The sequence below is a fragment of the Balaenoptera physalus genome (assembly GCF_965194825.1).
Source record: "Balaenoptera physalus genome assembly, chromosome: 3".
In the NCBI taxonomy this organism is placed as follows: domain Eukaryota; kingdom Metazoa; phylum Chordata; class Mammalia; order Artiodactyla; family Balaenopteridae; genus Balaenoptera; species Balaenoptera physalus.
Window position 1 is genome coordinate 23,593,028 of NC_138890.1, and position 19,666 is coordinate 23,612,693.

Sequence of the window (19,666 nt, forward strand, 5' to 3'; positions counted from 1 at the left end):
CCTAGTCAGCCCCCCTCACAGCCCTTCTGGGACCCTCCCCCTGCGTGGCGTCCAGGAAGTGATGCCTTCAGAGGTGGCTGGTGGGCCCCCGTACAGCCAGTCTAGAAAACAATTAAGCAAAGTGTAACAAAAGGCCTCAAATATCCCTCTCCTTTCACCAGTAATTCCGGTTCCAGAAATTCAGTTTCTGGGGAAATAATTTGAAAGAAACAGAACAGTCTCGGCATGGAGATGTTCATCAGAGGATTGCTTATAAAAGCAAAAATAACGTCGAGACAAGGGCAAAATACAACAATAGGGGAACATTTTAGTCAATCTCAAGGCTCCTCATGGAGCCCCATGCCTGCCACTGAACTGCTGTGGACGATACTGTTCTCGGGCCTGTATATCTATTCTCTCCTCGAACCCTTACAACGACCTTTTGAAGCGGGTACTAGCAACATCCCCATTTACAGATGAAGAAGTGGAGGCACGGAGAGGTAACGTGCCCAGGGTCAATCAGCTCCCAGGCAGTCTGACTCTACCAGGCTCAGCCATTCCCAGGGCAGTGGTGGTTACTAGTCACCATCACCGGCTAGTTAGGTGTTGAACGTGGGCCAGTGTGTCAGGTGTGTGGTGCGTTGCTGGTGGGGTAGGAGAGGGTACTAATTTGAGATGTAGTGGGCTTGTCCCCATTGCCAGTGCCGCCCCCCACCCCCCACTCCGCCATTCAGGCAGTGACTCGGAACAGAAACAGAAACAATGGTGAGAGAGTTCAAGGGCATTTGGCTTTCAGGAGGCTGTGAGAGCAGTTCCCCAGCACCCAGAGAGGAAGCTGGGGCAGGAGGCTGAGTTAGCTGCTAGAGTGGGCCCTGCCCCCAGCCTCTCCTTTGGGGTCAGAATGCTCACTGGAGGCGAGGTGAGGGGGTCACCGGAGGATGAGTGTGAGTGTCTGAAAGTAGAGGGGCTTGTGTCCGACTTCCTAGGACAAGGCGGGGGGTGGGCCTGCAGACATGGCCGTGAGGAGGCTTCACGGAGCTCTGTACCCCAGTTCCTCTGCTCTCACATGGGGTACAAGAGGCCCCTAAAATCTCCCAGACCTACAGTGAGCCCTAGCGTGTGGCTAGGCCTTGGGGCGTGCCTGCTGGGGGATTCCTGGGGGCCTGGGGGCCTGTAGCAGAGGCCGAGGCCCTTGGGAGGGTGTGACTCTTCCTCAGCAACCCAGGGGAGGCCTGGAGCAGGCCAGCTGTGTCCTCAGGGCCCAGGCATGGCATGGGCACCAGGGAGGGAGAAGATAGCCATGGGGGCCAGACAGCCTCCGGGAGCTTAGCTTGCCCTGGAGGGAAGGAGGGGGCAGTGGAGAGACTCTTGTGTTGACTGAGTTCAACTTCCAAAGTCATCATGTTTACAGCTGGAAGTGCCTGAGAGTCCCTGACCTGGAAAATGTACGTTTTTCCACCATCTGTGAAGTGGTGGCCTGTGGGCGTCCAGAGCAGAATGAAGCAAAGAATCTTACACGTGAGCGGACTCAGCGCTCTGCCCTAAGCTTCCGTCCCAGGTCAAGCATTAACGCCCCTGGTCCTTTTCCCAGCCCTGGGAGGGAGGGGCTGGGATGATCAGTCCTACTTTTCAGATGGGGACAAAGTTTTAGCAAAGGAAGTACCTGCCCATCAGTCGCCTTCCCATCATCTGTGAATCCCCGGTCCCTCTCTCCCTTCCCCGTCCCTCCTTTCCTCCCCCACTTCCAGCCTCCTCTGCCTAGGATGGCACCTCTAACCTCTGCCCTTCAGCTTAGAAAACTCCTGCTTGTCCCTTAGGAGTCAGCTGAGCCATCACCCCTTCCAGGAGGCTTTGCCCGATTCCCGGGCCACCCCGGGGCCCCCTGGGCGCCCACACCTGCCAGGTCCCAGCACTTATCCCACAGCTCATCTCACAGATCCATTAGTCGCCCCCTTTACCCCCCACCCCCACACCCTACGGGGAAGGGCCAGTAAAGGGCGACTGAGTGAATGAATCAGTAAGACTCAGCAGCCTCTAAAGCAGAGACCCGTTTAGGATCTCCACATGTGGATCCTCTTGTCGCCATGATATTAGGACCACATCTCTCATGAGTGACAGAAAGGGAGTACGGAGCGTGACTTCAGGGCTTGTGTGAGATGGCAACAGGAATGGGGTTTCTCTTTGACTTTCAATTTTAACGTTCCATTTCAATGATGATGAAGTATTCGTAAATATTCTGTGTTTCCCAAGTCAGTGTGGAAAAGGCAAGTTCCCCCAAATCCGCTGGGTGCTGGGGAATGCCCTGCTGCCCACCCACCCAGAGCGTCCGTCCCTGGGTGACATTGGCATGTGCTCAGTCCTGGAATGAGGAAGCCCTGAGTCTCATCCACCCGCCCGTGGGTCCCAAAGCCTGTGGCCCTCCCTGCAAGCTGCAGCCTTCTGCACGGTCAGATGTGGACAAGCAGAGCCACGTGCCACTTTGGGGAGCTGGGACAAACTCCCCTGCCCCCCACCTCCCTGCCCAGAGGTGGGCAGCGAGGGAATGGTCCTCACTTCTCAGGGGTTCCTCAGGGGCTGTGGACGCCCTAAAATACCCACTGGGTCTCAGGCACACCCCGTCCCTGTCCCCTGACACGACCACAAACAGCTGCTGTAGGCTTAATGAACACAGCATCACCTGAAAACAGAGAGCCCTGTGGCTCACTGCTGTTGCTTTAAGAGCAGTGACATCTGCTAGAAGCCTTAGCTCTCCTTGACAGATGAGGAAACTGGGGCTCAGAGAGGGATGTGATCTTCTAAAGGCCATACAGCCTGTCAGTGGCGGAGGCAGTGAGAAACCCCGGTCCCCTGTCTGCCAGGCTGGGTCTCTCTAGGAGCTCTGTCCTGCACCCAATCTGCATCCCTACCTGCCTGTGACCCCTGCACTCAAGGCTCAGGTTGCGACAAGGACATGTTTTACTGCATTTGCCTCCATACTCAGGGTGACTCATTAGTATGAAAAACAGGTTCCTCCTCGCCCTCGCCAGAAGATTTTTGACACAAACACAGTTGGGGGTTTGGCATAATTTCTCTCTCTTGTTAAGCATTTATATATAATTAGTGTTGGAATGGTCCCCTGAGATGGATCCAAGCCCCCCATTTTCAGAGGAGGGACACGAGCCTCAGGGTCAGGGTCCAAACTGAGCGATTCAGTGGCACAGCGGAGACACAAGTCCACAGAGCCTGCCATGGACTTTTCAGCTGCTCCTTTACAGAGGGGCCACAGGAGGGAAGGAAGGAAGGAAGGGAGGGAGGGAGGGAGGGAGGGAAGGAGGGAGGGGGGAAGGAAGAAATAAAGGGAAAAGAAAGGAAGAAAGAAAAATTACCCCTTACAAGCATCTACCCGGTGTCGGGAGCTTTGCACAAATCGGTGCTAAGCCTCATCACAATCCTCACAGGGAGGTATTTTTATCCCCATTTTGCAGATGGGCAAGCTGAGGCTCAGAGAGGGCAAGCCACCTGCCTACAGTCCAGGAGCCAGCAAGTGCTGGGGCTGGAATTGGCACCCTTTTCTTTCCCCTACACCAGCGGTTGGCAGACGATAGCCTGTGGGCCAAATTCAGCCCACCGCCTATTTTGTTGAAATGGTTGAAAAAAAAGTGAATAGAAGAATAACATTTTGTGACTGGTGAAAATGATATGGAACTCCAATTTTGGTGCCCATAAATAAAGTTTTATTGGAAGACAGCCACCCCCATTCATTTAAGGATCATCTGGGGCTGCTTTTGTGCCATACCACCAGGGTTGAGTAGTGGTGACGGAGAACATAGGCGCCGCAAAGCTAACTTATTTACTATCTGGCCCTTTGCAGAAGAGGCTGGCAGAGCCCTGCCCTCCACCCTGCCGTCTCCCAGGGGTCTGGAAGGTCTGCAGGGCCTCCCTGTAGTTGTGCAGGCTGTTCTCTGCACAAGAGCATCGGGGCTGAAATCCAGACCTCTTTCTGCTTGCCAAGCTGTGTGGCCTGGGGCTGGGTCCCCTGGAGAAAGGGCTTTCTCTTAATTTGTTCACCTAGAGTGTTCACCTTTTTCTCATGGGTACGAAGCTACTAGCAGCGGCCCCGAAGGCATGGTTCCCCTTTCCTCCCCTTCACAGCCCCTGGGAAGGCAGTTCCATAGCAATCCTGTCAGATCTGCGGCACAAGGAGCCAGAAGGGAAGGTGGGGAGAGCGCAGGGGCAGGGGTCTGTGCAAAGCCAGGGAGGGAGGGAGGATGGCGGGGCACAGACGGGGCCTCCAGCTCGCTTCAAAGGCATAAACACCAGGGAGGTAAAGGAGGGGTTCTCTACCTTTCAAGTGACTCCTGGGGGGGCCACCATTTATTCTCCTTGACTTCTGAGGTTGTAAAAGGCTTCCCACCTCCTCTCCCTCTGCTCTTCCCCTGACTTCCTCTCCAGGGCTGGGAAGGGGGTCTCACTCCCCAAACTCTCTGAAGAGACAGAAGATGAAAAGGGTTAATACCTTGCTGCAGTCCGCTGCTCTGCCCGCAGCTGTGTAGAAGTGCGGGCCCCGCAGGCCTGAGAACGGCCTTTCCGAGCCCACCCAGGTGGGAGGTAGGGACGTGGGCCACCTGCGGGTCCAGGATGCAGCCTCCCGCCCCCCTCCCCAAGGGCCTACCAACCGCCGAGAGCTGCCATAAAGCCGGAGCGCTTGGTGAAGGAGAAACGGGACCATGAACACAGAAGGGAATGGGGGAAGGGAGGGAAAGAAAACACAAAACAGAACGGAAAAAGGAAAGGAAGGAAGAACAGACAGAAAATAACGAAAGAATCTCAACAGCATTATGCTAAGTGACACAGCCAGGCACAAAAGCACACGGATTATCTGAAATGTCCAGAATAGGCACATCTATAGAGATAGAAAGTAGATTTGTGGTTGTCTGGGGAATGCAGGGATCGGGAGGTTGATAGTTGAAGGCTACAGGGTTTCTTTGGGGTGATGAAAATGTTCTAAAATTGATTGTGGTGGTGGCTGCACAGCTCTGTGAACAGACCAAAACCCGGAGAACTGTACACTTGAAATGAGTGAATCGTACAGCATGTGAAGTATATCTCGATAAAACTGTTATAAAAAAGAAAGATAGAAAACGACAGAAAAGAGACAAAATGAAAAGAAAGAAAAAGAGAAAGAGATGGATGGCAAAGAAGGAAAATTCATGTCTGTTAAGTCTGTTAAAGCACCTGCCACCTGCTAGGAACTGTGCTAAGTGCCTGTATCCTTGACTCCATTATATTCTCACAATTCTGCGAAGTAGGTCTGATAATTATCATAGTTTTATAGGTAAGGAAACTTCAGCTCAGACTGTCAACGACTTGTCTAACATCACCCAACCCCTAACTAGTGGGGGACCAGGGCTCATACCGGGCTCCCTAACTTCCACACAGAGGCAGGAAGACACCCCAGTAGCCTTGTGGTGTGACCACCAGGCACAGAGGGCAGAGGTGACAAAGCAGCAGCCAGCAGGATACCAGTGTGCAGGGGGCGGCCAGGCCCCTTAGCCGGGGGTAGGGCGGGGGCTGGGAGGTTGGCGGGGAGAAGGGAGGGGGACCAGCTACTCTGGGCGCCTCTACAAAGAGTGCTCAGAAAGGCCCCTTAAGAGATGCTGGAATCAATGTGCCAAAAAGTTAGACTATTTCAGGACCCAAATGATACAAATAAACAAGTCTGGGCTCTTGAAGGGGTAAATTATGCAAAACTTCCTTTCTGAGCAAAGTTCCTTCTTAAGAAGTGTGTGTACATCAGTCATGTAAACTTTTTACTGCTAAGGGAATTGCAGCCTCCTCCGCCAGACCAGACTGGACTTTGAGCAGAAGATAAAGCCACCTCCGCCCTCCCCCAGCCCCCAGACTCTGGCCAAATGGGGACATGGCGTGGAGACGCAATGGACCGCATCCAGCTTGTCCGAACTCTGGATTCCCATCCCGACTCCTGGATCCCTTCACCTCTCCTGGGAGGCAGGGTGAGGGGTGTGACTCTTTCCACCCGCAGACTCTATGATTTAGAGCAGCTGGTGGATTCCTCTGTGAGGCCCGCTGCTGACACCACTACTTGGAGGGAGGCCCACGGTGATGTCAAAGTTAGAAAAGGGAACCAGGAATTTCTGAGTTCCCACTGTGTTCCTGGAACTTAGCATTTCGAGACTTGGTTCCCTGATCTCTAAAGCGACTGGTGGTATTAGTCACTTCTCAGGGCTCTTGGGGACCTAGAATGAGATATTCATGCATTCATTCATTCACTTATTCATTCAACAAATATTACTGGGCGTCCTGTGCCAGGTACTGTGCTAGGTGTTAGACAGGGACCAACAGAGACGTGAGCCTGCCCCCAGGGAGCTTGCGGTCTTGGGGAGCAGATACAGAACAGATAGGATGTCCCAAGATGGGTAAGAAGACTGTCTTGGGCTGAGAGGAGGGTGCGTGGGATGGGAATAGGCATGGCCTGGGGACAGGACCGAGGGGCCCAGAGGAGGAGTTAGGGCAGCGGAAAGAGTCGGGCAGGGCAGGGCCTTGTTGGTCAGGATAAGAACTCTGTATCAGAGTCCAAGAGCACCAGAAGGGCAGAGCAGAGGCCCATTCCCAGCTGGAGGAAATGCTCTCTCACTGGCAGCAGAAGGAGGGCAGGCCCTGGCAGTGCTGGCGAGAGGCCTGTGAGGGGAGAGAGCTGGCAGCAGGGGGGCACCTGTGGCTCCTGGCCTCCCTTTGCGCCTCTTCTTCCTGAGCTCTGACTCCAAACTCCAGCCCCCGGGAGGGTGACAGCCGCAAGCACAGGGCCTCTGCAGAGAGGAGGAAGTGCCCGCCCGCCCCGGAGAGAGACGGCTGGCGCTCAGGAGTCTTATCTCCCTGCCTGGGGAGATTACGCAGGGCAAGGGAGTGTATGGGGAAAGACCCAAGAGCCCTGGGCAGGGGTCCAGAGATACACGGTCTACTACCTGCCCCTCCCCAGCTTGCTCTGGGCCTCAGGTCACTTGCCTCCCTGGGCCTTAGTTTCCCCATCTGCTGTCTATGGGAGTAGCACTCTGAGCCTGGGCTAAATTCAAGTCCATTCAGCATTTCCTCATGGAAAGAGCCTGGCTTTGGGGTCAGACGGGCTTGGGTTGGAATCCTAGCTCTGCCACGGATGGATGAGGCTGAGTGGCCCGACGTCATCTACTTTGCTCCCAGAAGCCTGCTGCTGGCTGGGGGCCCACATTTTGAGAACCACTGCCCTAGAATAACATCCCTCTGGGAGGAGGGCCTCTGCTTGGCTCACTGCTACACCCCCAACAGTGCTGGCGTGTAGCAAATTCTTGGTGAGAGCTTGTGAATGAATGAACGCTGAGTGGTTTGTTTTGGTGGGGGCAGAAGGGGCTGGAGGGTGGGTGTGGCCTGGGGATGGTGTCAGGAGGTGGTCAGGGACCAAATCATGAAGGGTCTCTAATGCTAAGCCAGGGAGCTGGGACTTGTGGTAGCTGAATGTGGACCCCAGACGTCTACATCCTCATCGCTGGAACCTGAGAAAGTTATCTTATATGGCAAAAAGGACTTTGCAGATGTGATTAAGTTAAGGACTTTGGGATGGGGAGGTTATCCAGGATTATCCCAGTGGGCCCTAAATGTAATCACAAGTGCCCTTATTAAAAGAAGGAGGCAGAGGGAGATTTGGCTACCGAAGATGGGAAGGAGATGTGACCATGGAGGCGAGAGGTCAGAGTGATGTGAGGAAGGGGCCACAAGCCAAGGAGAGCGGGTGGCCCCCAGAAGCCGGAAAAGGCAAGGAAACGGATTCTCCTCTGAAGCCTCCAGAAGGAACCAGCCCTACCAACATCTTGATCTCAGTCTCTTGATCTCCCAAACTGTAAGAAAAGAAATCCGTCTCGTTTCCAGTCACCAAGTTCACCATCATTTGTTACAGCAGCCCTACCTTGGAAACGAAAGCAGGCCTGTATTCAGTAGAAGCAGTGGAGGTTACTGAGCAGGGTCAGTGGAGCAGAAGGGGTGAGGTTGGGGACCCGGGACCAGAGAAGGGCAGAGGTGATAAGGGGCGGGGTAAGGGTGGACAATGGGATCAGGAAGGGGCAGACAGAGCATCCTGCTGGGGAGGTGGCTGCTGGTTGGCCTCGGGGCAGGGAGGACCAGCCAGCTGTCACTGTCTCCTGGAGTCTCCCCTTGGGTGACTGTGCCGCCGCCCCCCGCCCCCCCCCTGCAACCTCCGCCATCACCAACCAAGGGCAGACACCTGGCCCCTTGGCAGGGATAAGGGCTCTCTGTCAGGTCAATGCTGGGATTTGTTCCCAGATGGGGAGCAGGAAGGACACACTATCGGTCATCAGGGAAGCTGGGCGCCAACCTTATGGAGGGCCACACAAGTCCCCAGTCGCCCTGGCAGCCTCTACTGGAAAATCAAACTCTGGCTGTCCCTGGCTTCCTGGGTCCCCATCCCCCCAACCATAGGACGAGGCCCTCCAACTCGTTCCCCATCCTCCTCTGCCGGACCCCTCTGCTCCGCGGTTGCTGTGTGTGACCCAGGCAGGCACGGCCTCTCAGCTGGCCTTGGTGGCCAGGGTGGCTGTGATGGTCAGAAGAGGAGGTGGACACTCCCTGCCCCAGCGTGCCCGGCACCCAGAAGACAGGTGGTAATGGGGCTGCCGTTTCCGTTTTTGCTCAGCTCTTGGCTTTGGCTGCATCACTAGCTTGTGTCCCTTGAACAATTTACTTAAGTTCTCTGAGCCTCAGTTTCCCCATCTGCAAAGTGGAAACTAAACAAGCATCAACTGCACAGGGTTGTGTGGAGAATGAAATGAGGCCCCGGGTCTAAAGGGTCCAGCACCACCCTGGAGGAACGGGTCTTTCCCCTCCGCATTTGAGGCTCAGCTCAGAGGTCTGCTCCCGGGGACGGGCTCTTTGGACCAGGCGCTGCCTCCTTTGGCTGCCCTGCGCACTGGGTTTCAAGCCTGGGCACGTGCTGCTCTGAACCGTGGCCAGTCTGTTCCTCAACCAGACAGGTGGTGAAGGTGGTGGCATGAGATGGGGGGCTGGCTTTATTTCCCTTTGCACCCTAGCACCTGGTACAGGGGTGGGGATAAGATGCCGTCACAGAAAGATTAATACCTAGGAATAGTGGCAAACCTAAAACTGGTACCTAGTGGGTGTTCAGTGAGGGCTGGCCATTGCTGGTGAGTGCCTGCTGAGTGTCTCCCTAAGGACTGGGGGTAGAGGCAGCCTATTAACCCGGGTCCCACAGGTAAGAGCAGTAGGAAGTGGGATGGCAACGAGAATGAACGGTGCCAATGGCCTCCTCTAGAGTCCACACCCCGTGCTTTGTCCTTTGTTTGTTTTGTGAACTAACTCTGCTTTGTACCAGAGTCTGCTTCCTGAATGAGGCAGTGTGGAAGGACAGGGTCATCTTATCTATCAAGGCCAGACGTGGAAGCCTCCCCATCTGCATTTGGGAGAGATGCCTTTGGGTGGCTTGGAGGATGGATTTGAGAGGGAGAGTCTGGAGGCAGGGAGGCCTGGAGGAGGCTGGTTGCAGGAGCAATGAAGCTTGTTCCCGAAGGATAGCAGTGGACGGGTGGAGGGCCCAGGACCCAAGTCTATGGGGGGACACTCCACACCTGGCTCCTGCAAGGACCAGAGGGACACAAGGCCGAGGGGTCCAGTTGGGCCGTTTCACCCCCACAATGCTCCACAGGGCCCAGCGCCCAGAGGGGGTGAGTGTGCCGAGTCCATCCAAGCTTTTCTCAAGTCTGATGCTCAAAGGTCGAGAGACGACAAGCATCCTACCGGGGGTCCTAGAGCCTGTTGGCGCCCCTTAGCACATGTGTGCTTCAGGTGGCTCTGGGAGGTGACCAGGGCAGGCTGCTTGAAGACAGACCCCACATTCTACGAGATGAGGAAACTGAGGCCCAAGAGGGGCAGAGACTCGCTCAAACCACAGAGCTGAGACCGAGGCTGTACAGTTGACCTGCCATACCCGTCCATCAAAACAGATGCCAAAATGTCACTTCTACATCTCTGGCGCTCAGCACTGTTCCTGGCATGTGATAGGAAGTTGACAAATGTTTGTGAATGAATGAATAAATGAATGAATGAATGAATGGATGGATGGATGAGTCAGTCACACAGACCAGCATTCTGGGGGGCAAAGGCATGGTCTGTGGGAAGACAAAGGAAAGTGACATTTATTGAGCATTTGTATGTGTCAGATGTTTTACCAGCATCCTTTCATTTATTCCTCTCAACAGCTAGATAGAGCTTCCTCAGACCTATAAACCTTCTCTCCATGTGTGAGCTTCCTCAGGCCACTCAAGTCTTTGGTGAGGTACCCCTTAATACCTGGCATGGGCTTTGTCAACAGTGAGTTGATCTCAATGTCATTCTGATCCTGTTTATCTTTTCAGCCTGGGTACCTCTCGGGGGTGGAGTCCTGGGGCATCCTCTCTCTTGCATCTCCTGCATCCCAGACATCCAATGGTCTACAAGACTATTTTTTAATAGCCTCCTAGATTTTGCTCTGTTCTCTTCTCTCTCATGGACCAGTACCACATCCCCCTTCACTGTTGTCCCCATCTCATTCTTCTGGTCCATGTGTTAGGGGACAACCAGAGCCCTCTTTCCAAAGTACAGAGATGCTTGGGTTATACCCATCCTTGCTTCTGATCCTTCCATCTTCCCCTAAGACCTACAGTACAATGTCCAAGCCTGGCTTTCAAGGCTTTGCCTCCCCAACTTGGCCAGTCCTCTTTCTCCTCCCACTTGAGCACCCCGAAAGTAAGAGCTGATGCATAAAAGGTGCTCAGTGATGGTGGGCTGAGTGGGGTCTCTGATTTAACCCCCAGGCAGCAGCATTATTACATGGCCATTTGAGGGCTGTCCTGGCAGATTTAGGTGAACACTTATGACCATTAACCAAGTGGCCGAGTTGGACCTCAAACTTAGGACTCCTGATTGTAAGGACAAGGTAGCTAGAAAAAAAGTCCACCAGTTCTGAGTCAGGGGAGCTCTATCCAGATCCCAACTGTGTGGCCCTGGCCAAGTTCTCTGAGATTTGACTTGCTCCTTTTAAAAATGGAGGTAAAAAGTTCTACCTCAGGGGGTGTTTGGGAGGATGGAATAACACGAGGTTTGCAAAGTGCTCATGAAGAATTCCCAGCACATAACATCCAAAGCAGCACCTCGTGAACAGCTGTTACCACGAGTGGGACCCCGTCCCTGTGCCCCATCCAACACACGAACTGCCAGGACAGTTACCTGTCTGTGGCTCCCTGGGGGGCCGTGACCTCTGTCCCACTCCACACCTGGAGCCTCAGGGGCCTCTCTTCCTGCCACCTGGGTCCTTGGCTTGGAATCCTCATCAGCTGAGAGTTGTTGGACTTCAGAGAAGTTCTGTGGGTGTCGTGGTCGGTGGGGCTGCAGCAGAAGAGCTGCTGGTATGCCGTGCGGAAGTCTCTATTCAGTGCAGCGTACAGGATGGGGTTCAGGGCTGAGTTGGCATAGCCCAGCCACAGAACCACGGCTTCGAAGGTCTCGTTGATGGCATTATCCCCTTTTAGCCCACGGTAAACAAACACGGTGAAGTAGGGGAACCAGCAGATGATGAAGGCCCCCATCACGGCTGCCAGGGTCACTGTGGCTTTGTGTTCCCTGATGGTGGCAGTCCTCCGGGAGCCCACGTTATGGATCCTCTTGGCCTGGTCCCACGCGATCTTGAAGATGCGGTAGTAGGTGATGCACATGACCAGCAGAGGCAGGTAGAAGGTGACCAGCCCGTCCACCAGGCCATACACCAAGTTGACCTGGACTTTGCACTTTGGGATGGTGTGATTGGCACTGCTGGTCTCAGTCCTGCTGTTCCATCCCAGGTGGATACACAGGAAGGATAGGGTGACGGAGATGACCCAAATTAAGACCAGGGAGATGGTGACACGGACAGGGGTGACCAGCATGGGGTAACGCAGGGGATCTGTGACGGCGCAGTACCGGTCGAGGCTGATCATGAAGAGGTTGAGGATGGAGGCCGTGCAGAGCATGACATCTAGGCTGGTATAGATATTGCAGAAGACCTTGCCGAAGTTCCACCTGCAGGACAGCTGGTGGAAGGCCGAAAAGGGCAGCACCAGGAGGCCGAGGAGCAGGTCAGTGATGGCCAAGGACACGATGAAGCAGTTGGTCAGACTGCGGAGCCGGCGGTTCAAGCCCACGGCCAGGCAGACGACTACATTGCCGGCGATGGTGATGAGGATGAGGAGGGTGAGGACCACGCTGACGGTGATCTTCAACGCAGCAGGGTCCAGACAAAAGGAAGAGGTCGTGCCATTGGACGCCATCCTGGGACCCTACGGCTCCTTCCGCTGCCTCCGGCCCCTGGTTGCTTCTCTTCCAGCTCCCCAAAGGGTCAGTTATGTCAACCACTGGGTTCCAAGCTGCCCAACAGAGCCAAGAGAAGTGTCCAAATGTGGAGAGGCTGCAATGACCGATCCAGTGCTGTTTTTCTAGAAATAAATAAAGCTGTCTCTTAGGAGGTGTTGGGCATGAGTATGAAGGAAGATGAGGGAAAGCTAGTCCTTGAAGCGAGGTTCCTGGTTCAAACCCCAGTCCTCAAATGACCCCTTGGCAGAGCCGGCTTCCTCCTGGGACTGAACAGATCTCCACTCTCCAGGTTTTGCATAGAGACGGACGCACCGGGGCATGAGTCAGGAGGTGGCTTTGGTTTTATTTGGGAGGCATCATGTGGAGACATGGCTGCAGCCTTCTCCATAGCGGGCGGCTGCTCCCATCCACGTGACGGGGGTCTAGCACTGTTGCCTCTCCCTCTGGGGTCCACTGGAGTGCGTGAGCTAGAAATGCAAAGATTGAGTGTTGAGCATGTTGAAACCAGACTGAGAGTGTGACCTGATTCAAGACGAACCCTTCTAGACCTTGACCTCCCTTCGAGACACCAGGAGGCATGGGACCAGTCCGGCACCACTCCTTAGAAGGGACAGAAGCAATCAAGATACATAGCGGGAGGAGGACGGGAGACAGGATGCAAGGGGCTGGACCACCAAGTCATCATGTGAGATACACTTGGAGGGGCTAGGGTTGTTTATACTAGACAAAGAAAGATCTAGACACAGACTCTAAGGTCCATGAAAACAGGGGCTGTATCTGTAGGTTCACTGCTAGTTCCCAGTGCCTGGCCCCACCGGTAGGCATTAAGCCTATGAAGAATAAATGAAAAAAATGAATGAAAAAGTAAGCAAATGTAATACATTTACTCTGATAAAGCGCCTAAAACAGTGTTCCACACTCTCGTTTTACAAAATGTCACCATACTCTAAATGCGGAGCCAAAAAACTTTTTCAGGAAAGGGCCAGGTAACGAATATTTTCTGTTTGCATTCTTCAAGGTCTCTGCTGCAATTACTCAACTCTTGTTTAGTGTGAAAGCACCTCCACAGACAATGTGCAGATGAGCGATCATGGCTATGCTCCAAGAAGACTTTACTACGGACACTGAAATTTGAATTTTACATCATTTTCTCGTGTTGCAAAATATTCTTCTTCTTTTGATTTTTTTTCTCAAACTCTTTAAAACAATTTCCAAGCTAAAAATGTAAAAGCTATTCTTAGATCATGGGCTGCACAAAACCAGGAAGAGGACCAGATCTAGCTTGCTGTTGTAGTCTGCCAACTGCAGCCCCTCTCCACACCCGCTCTTAACATCTCTCTAAACCTCACTTTCCAGGTCAGCTGGTACAGAACTCACTCAGTCTTTCTAATGGCTGCATAACAGTCCCCAGGTTGGCTGGCTGTGGTTTATTTATCATCACTCTATCGCAGGTATTTCGGTTGTTTCTAGTTCCTTCCTTCCTCTTTCTTTCTTACCTCCTGTCTCACGGCAAACATCACTTCAACAGAATGGCTGCATATGCAATGCTTCTTGGTTAAATCTCAGGTTAAATTCCTTCCTACTGGTGATATTCCATGATTCCAATTGATGCAAAACAAGCAAAGGCCCCGTTTGATTCCTGGACCCTTTATCTCAAGCTGATCCTGGTTTTCCAGAGAGCAGCCAGCAGGCAATCCCCTGGGATCCGGGAGTGTGCAGAAAATCAAGCTGACAGCGGAACCCCTCTCAGAAACAAGCTCATTACCATCTGACAAAAATTAAGCCTCTCCTAGGCTCTTGCCTGGAGCGGTTTTGCAACCTGAATACGAGAGACATCATTTAGTCATAACCACTGTGTCGGTGCAGGGATCACGGCTCCTGGTCACCTTCTGCCACTCTAGCAGGCTGGGCTAGAGTGGTGGTTCCTTTTTTCTTGGAGTTTCAGATAAGAACCACCCCTGTCATGTTTCTGTCTTACAGCCTAGGTCCCAGAAGTTTCCAGTGACCTTTGTGAAGGCAGGAGCTTTTGCCAATCTGTGGGTAGAATGATGGCCCTAGAGGGTCAAGGCACCCCAAGATCACCGTCATCATGATCACCGTCATTGTCACTATCACAGTTAATATAAAAAACGCTTTCTTGAACTTTCCTTTCAAATGTTAAAAGCAATGACATGCTTATTGAAGTAAACCAAGGGTCCTGAGGTATACAGGAAGGGCCAACTATTTGGGCCATCACATACCCAAGCCCTCACGCCAGGGAGGTGACCGTTGCTCACCATTTGGTGTGATGGAGACCATACATTCTTCCTCTGAAGCTCTGCATGTACCAGACACATGTAGGACACTGTTTTATACACACTGTACACATTACACTGCTACTTCTTTTCCTCGTTTCTTTTAAAATGCCTATTATATAACGGACACCCCTCTGGATCACTTAGATCTAACTCATTCTTTTGGGAACCTAGGCTGTGGCAATACAACCACCACCATGAGAAGAGCCATGAAGAAGGACGTCTGCATCAGCAGGTGTGCAAGTGGCAAACAATGGGAGGCAACCTGAATGTCCATCAGCAGGGGAACGGTTCAACCAAGGATGGCACATCTGTACTGTAGAAGAGTCCTGGGCAAGGTGATATCATACATATTAAATGAAATATCATCTCATCCTCACAATGACCCCCAAGTGAGGGGAATCACTGTCTCTATTTAACAGTTGAGGAGAGCAAGGCTTGGAGAGGCCAAGTGACATCTCACCCTTAGTAAGTGTCCAGAGAGCCTGGCTTCAAACTCGGCTCACACCCTTCCAGCCTGCCTTCATGTCCGTTCTTGCACCAGACTTCAACTTGTCCTTCTAAGTGGATCTCACCAAACAGCCCTGTAATTGTCCCCCTGACTCTGCCGTTCAGGCAACCAGGACTTTGCCCAAATGCAGCACGTCTCTTCCCTCCTGCCTTTGCCTTTGCTGTCTCCTTCACCTGGAGTCCCGTTCTTCCCTGTCTTCAGTCAGCTACTCCCTTTTCAAGGCCTGGCTCAAACACGTTTCCCCCCCCCCACCCATCTGAAAGTCCAGCATTCTTTTGAAACCTTTAGAAAGCTGAAATGGCGTAAAGCAAAGAAGTTATCTTAGGACACATCTTGACAACGGATGCACAAAATAAATCGAGATAAAGCACAGATGCTCAGACACAGTTCACAGCTACGGTGACTTGTTGCTGAGATGCTGAATGTGGTTCCTGGGGAAGGAGCTCTGGGGGGGCCACCCTATGCTTGGGGTGCAGGCTGCCTCTGTGATGGCTTACCGCAAGACAAACCTGAACGCCATTTTTGCTTTTCACATTTTTTCGTAAAAGCAAAAACCCTCCTTGGGTTTCTTTCAGTTAGCAAAAACAGGTACTAATGTAGGTCTTTGGTAAAAGAGAAGTGGGGTAAAGTGAACTTTCAAAAAGCAGGGGCACCCTGAACCCATCCTGAACGCCTGCAGGCAGGGACACCCTCTCCTGAACTTTGTACTGAGTTATACTGCTGGCACCTTGCATTGTTAATACGGCTCTGCGTCTGTCCGCAAGCAGGTCCTGGATCTGGACCACCTCTCTCCACCTTCCATCCACCTATCCATCTGTCCTGTCCGTCCATCCATCCAGCAAACATTTCTTGTTGTCTAAGGGAGAGGTCCAGGGTACACAGAGTGTGTGTGTATGTATATATGTGTGTGTGTGAAAATGATATGGGATTCATTAAAACCGGCTTCAGCCACTTCCTCTCCCCATCTTGCAGGTTGACCACAGATGCTGCAGTTGAATGTGTCACACTGCTTCCTCTCACATCATCTCATCTTTGTCTTAAGGGCCTCTGAAAAGGCACTTTCTGGAGAATTTGCTCGTGGGTTGCTGTGCCCCTCACTGCTCCCTGGGGAGGCTTCTGACCTTCACCTACAGTCATCACCTAGCAAATGTGGCCGTAACAAAAGGCAGGGCCCCGCTCAGTCTGACTCATCTCATCAAGTGCCTCTGGGAGGCCACGGTGGCCAATTAGCCCTGAAGAGCAGCCACAGCTGAGTATGTTAAATGCACTCAATGTGCTCATAGGTGTGTATTAAACCCACTGTGCTGGGCTCTGCCTGGGGAAGTCTGCTTTGATCACTCCCATTACCAGCCTTGGTTGTCTCTAAGTATAGATAGATCTTTGATGTGACATTTAAGGTTCTTCGTGACCTGGTTCTGCCTTCTCTCTTTAGCCTTAGCTCCTGCTGCCGAGTGCCCTTTAGTTGGACAACACTTTGAGAAACAGCTCTGGTGGCATTTAATTCCTCCTGGTTTTGAAAGTCCTAGGCCCATTCTGACTCTGTGCCTTTGCACATGCTATTCCCACTGCCTGGAGTGCCCTTCCTCCCTTCCATGCTTGGGGAACTCTCACTCTTCCTTCAAGACTTGGCTTCCGCTGTCACCTCCTCCAGGAAGTCTTCCAGAGGTACCTGCTCCATCCCGTCTCACTTTTACCTCCCATTTATACCCACCTCTGGCAGAGGCTTGTGATTTCTGGGGTGCACAGGAAGGAGAGGTTCTTTAACGCCAGTGGGTAGAATTCTGAGTTTCCAGGGCCCTAGGAAAATTCTCCTCTGAGTGTGGTCCTTGGTGATTCCCCATCAGAATGTGTCTCCCTAGGAATGAGTTGTGGTGGGTGGAATCCAGAATATCATTACCCTCCTCAATCCTCCCCTGTGGCAGCAAAGAAAATGGGGGCTTGAAGGGTTGAAGTTCACCCCACCAGCAGAGGTATAGCCCAAAGGCCGACCGGGTCTGCCTGATGCCCCAACTCCCCTCTCACTGCTCCTCACCCACAAAATCCCAGAAGAGTTGTCACTGGTGGTATGTTCTGTTTGCCAACAGAGGGGCGAGGTCATCTAGAAGATTAACTAGTCTGGGGGCTGGAGTCTCCTCCCATCAAATTTTATCAAACCGAGTCCAACACTTTTCTCTTTTCATTAGGAAGTAAAATGAAGCTCCCCTTTTCTGTTACCCCAGGCACAGCCACTGGGGGAGTAGCCAGCAATTTGGGGGAATCAGTTAAGGCTCCTTTGGGTTTCTCACTTGACCTTGAAGATGAATCTGATTTTCCAGGCAATCATTTACAATTGTTTTCTTTAAACGATATTCAGCAGGCAACCACTGTGTGCCAGGCACCTTCTGGGGGAGCCGGTGGGCAAGTCTGCGGAGTAGGTCGTTTGATCCTTATTCTGCAAAAATTGACACTCAGAGAAGTGAAGGGAGCCCCAGGGGCTGAAAGGCAAGGACTTTGACATTGGACAGATCTGGGTTTTAATCCCAATGGTGTCATTTAATAACTTTGTGACCTCAGGCACAAGACTGCAACTTCTCCGAGCCTTAGTTTTCTCATTTGTAAAATGGGGATAATAATATGTCCTTGTTCACTTGGTGAATGTGAAAATGCAGAGAGTAAAGGTCTGTAAAACACTTAGTACCTGGCGTATGGCAGGTTACATTATACATAATAATAGTATAAGATTATTATTTCATAATAATAAATATTATTTTTTATTATTGTCTAAAGCGGCACAACCAGGAAATAGCATTCACATATGCTCCATATATTTATGGAGTGCTTTTCAGGGGCAGACACTGTGCTGGGTGCTGGGGTACAGCGGTGAGCCTGGCAGGCACGTCTTGGAGCTTCTACAACAGCTTGGTGTGGGGCAAACGTGAAGTAACTCACGGCAGAGCTGCTGATTTAACTGCAGTGTGTTGACAGTTATATAAAGGGGCAGCATAGGGAGACACAGGAATATGTAGTGTGGAGACCTGACTTGGTCTGGGGGATATGTGAGTTGAGATCTGTACAGACAGGAAAAAGGTTAACTCAGTGAAAATGGGGAACAAGCAGATTCCACAGAGAACAGCCCCCTATAAAAACCTGGAGGCAGAGAGATGGTGGATTTTAACCACAGAACCATGGGAAGCCGCGGGGGTGGAGGGGGGAGTGTGAGCGGAGGGGATGTGAGTGGAAGGCAGAAGACGGCTCCACGTCCGGCTGTCCTGCTGGGAATCAGGCGCTGGGGGAGCGGCAGCGGGGGCAGGCCCAGCTGGGCCCTGCTGGCCGCTCCCAGTTACCACCACAGGTAATGAGATGCTGGTGTCGCTGGGCCCCTGGCAGGCAGTTCCTCAGCTTTATGAGCCGTAATGTCTCAGAACGCTCCCCCTGTCATTGGCCGTTTTGAATGTCCTGGGTACCTGGTGCCGAGGGCATCAGCGAGTGGCGGCAGCATCAGACCCTCGGGAGCTCTGCCCCTGGCAGGAGTCCCAAAGGGGCCTGAGCGGCGGGAGTTACGTCAGCGGGGTGACTTTCATTCTTTAAGGACGGAAGACGAGCCTTCCAAGCCCCACGGTGGCCGCCACACATGGGGTGCTGACCCACGTGACTGAGGCCCAGCCACTGGCTGCAGCTCCACTTCCGAAAGGCTGACGGCGCTTTGGGGCTCCCTCTTACCTTCACACAGGAGCCCGAGGCAAGATGCGGGCCCAGGGCCGGGAGACTAACCTAAAGGACGAGGGGGGTCCCAGACCCCGGCGGTTCAGACACAGCCTAGCGGTGAGTAGCAGGGGCCGTGATGGGGGCAGCAAGAGGCTGTGCGAACTGGGAGGAATGAGGTTTGATGCTGTGGGTGGTGGCCGGTGACAGCTGTGTGCATGTGTGTGTGTGTGTGTGCACATATGTGTGCAGAAAGCAACGTTTTATTGGGCCTGGAAAACCCCATGAATATTAAAAACAGACTACTGGGGCTTCCCTGGTGGCGCAGTGGTTGAGAATCTGCCTGCTAATGCAGGGGACACGGGTTCGAGCCCTGGTCTGGGAAGATCCCACATGCCACGGAGCAACTAGGCCCGTGAGCCACAATTACCGAGCCTGCGCGTCTGGAGCCTGTGCTCCGCAACAAGAGAGGCCGCGATAGTGAGAGGCCCGCACACCGCGATGAAGAGTGGCCCCCACTCGCTGCAACTGGAGAAAGCCCTCGCACAGAAACGAAGACCCAACACAGCCAAAAATAAATAAATAAATAAATTTTTAAAAAACCAAAAAAACAAAAACAGACTACTGACCCAGCAGTTGCACTTCTAGGAATTTGTCATGTGACCTGGAAATGGTGTAAAAGTGCCTGTGGTGACAGTATGCAGTGCAGTCATCAAAAGGACTGTTGCACTGGTTTGCTGTACTTTTTAGATTCCACGTATAAGTGATATTATACAGTATTTGTCTTTCTCTGTCTGACTTATTTCACGTAGCATAATAC

General features: G+C 52.7%; 1 protein-coding gene across 4 annotated transcripts in view; it reads right to left on the reverse strand.

Moving 5' to 3' along the window:
- HRH2 (histamine receptor H2) overlaps positions 1-19,666 on the reverse strand; it is a 49,231-nt gene that overhangs the window by 12,205 nt on the left and 17,360 nt on the right. For 3 of the 4 annotated variants that reach the window (XM_082454478.1, XM_082454475.1, XM_082454477.1), the window contains exon 2: positions 11,242-12,827. In XM_082454478.1, the coding sequence (XP_082310604.1) occupies positions 11,242-12,317 (1,076 nt within the window). In that variant the 5' untranslated portion in view covers positions 12,318-12,827. Of the gene's footprint in view, positions 1-11,241; positions 18,649-19,666 lie in introns of those variants that run through there. The other variant, XM_082454476.1, reaches the window with a different exon arrangement.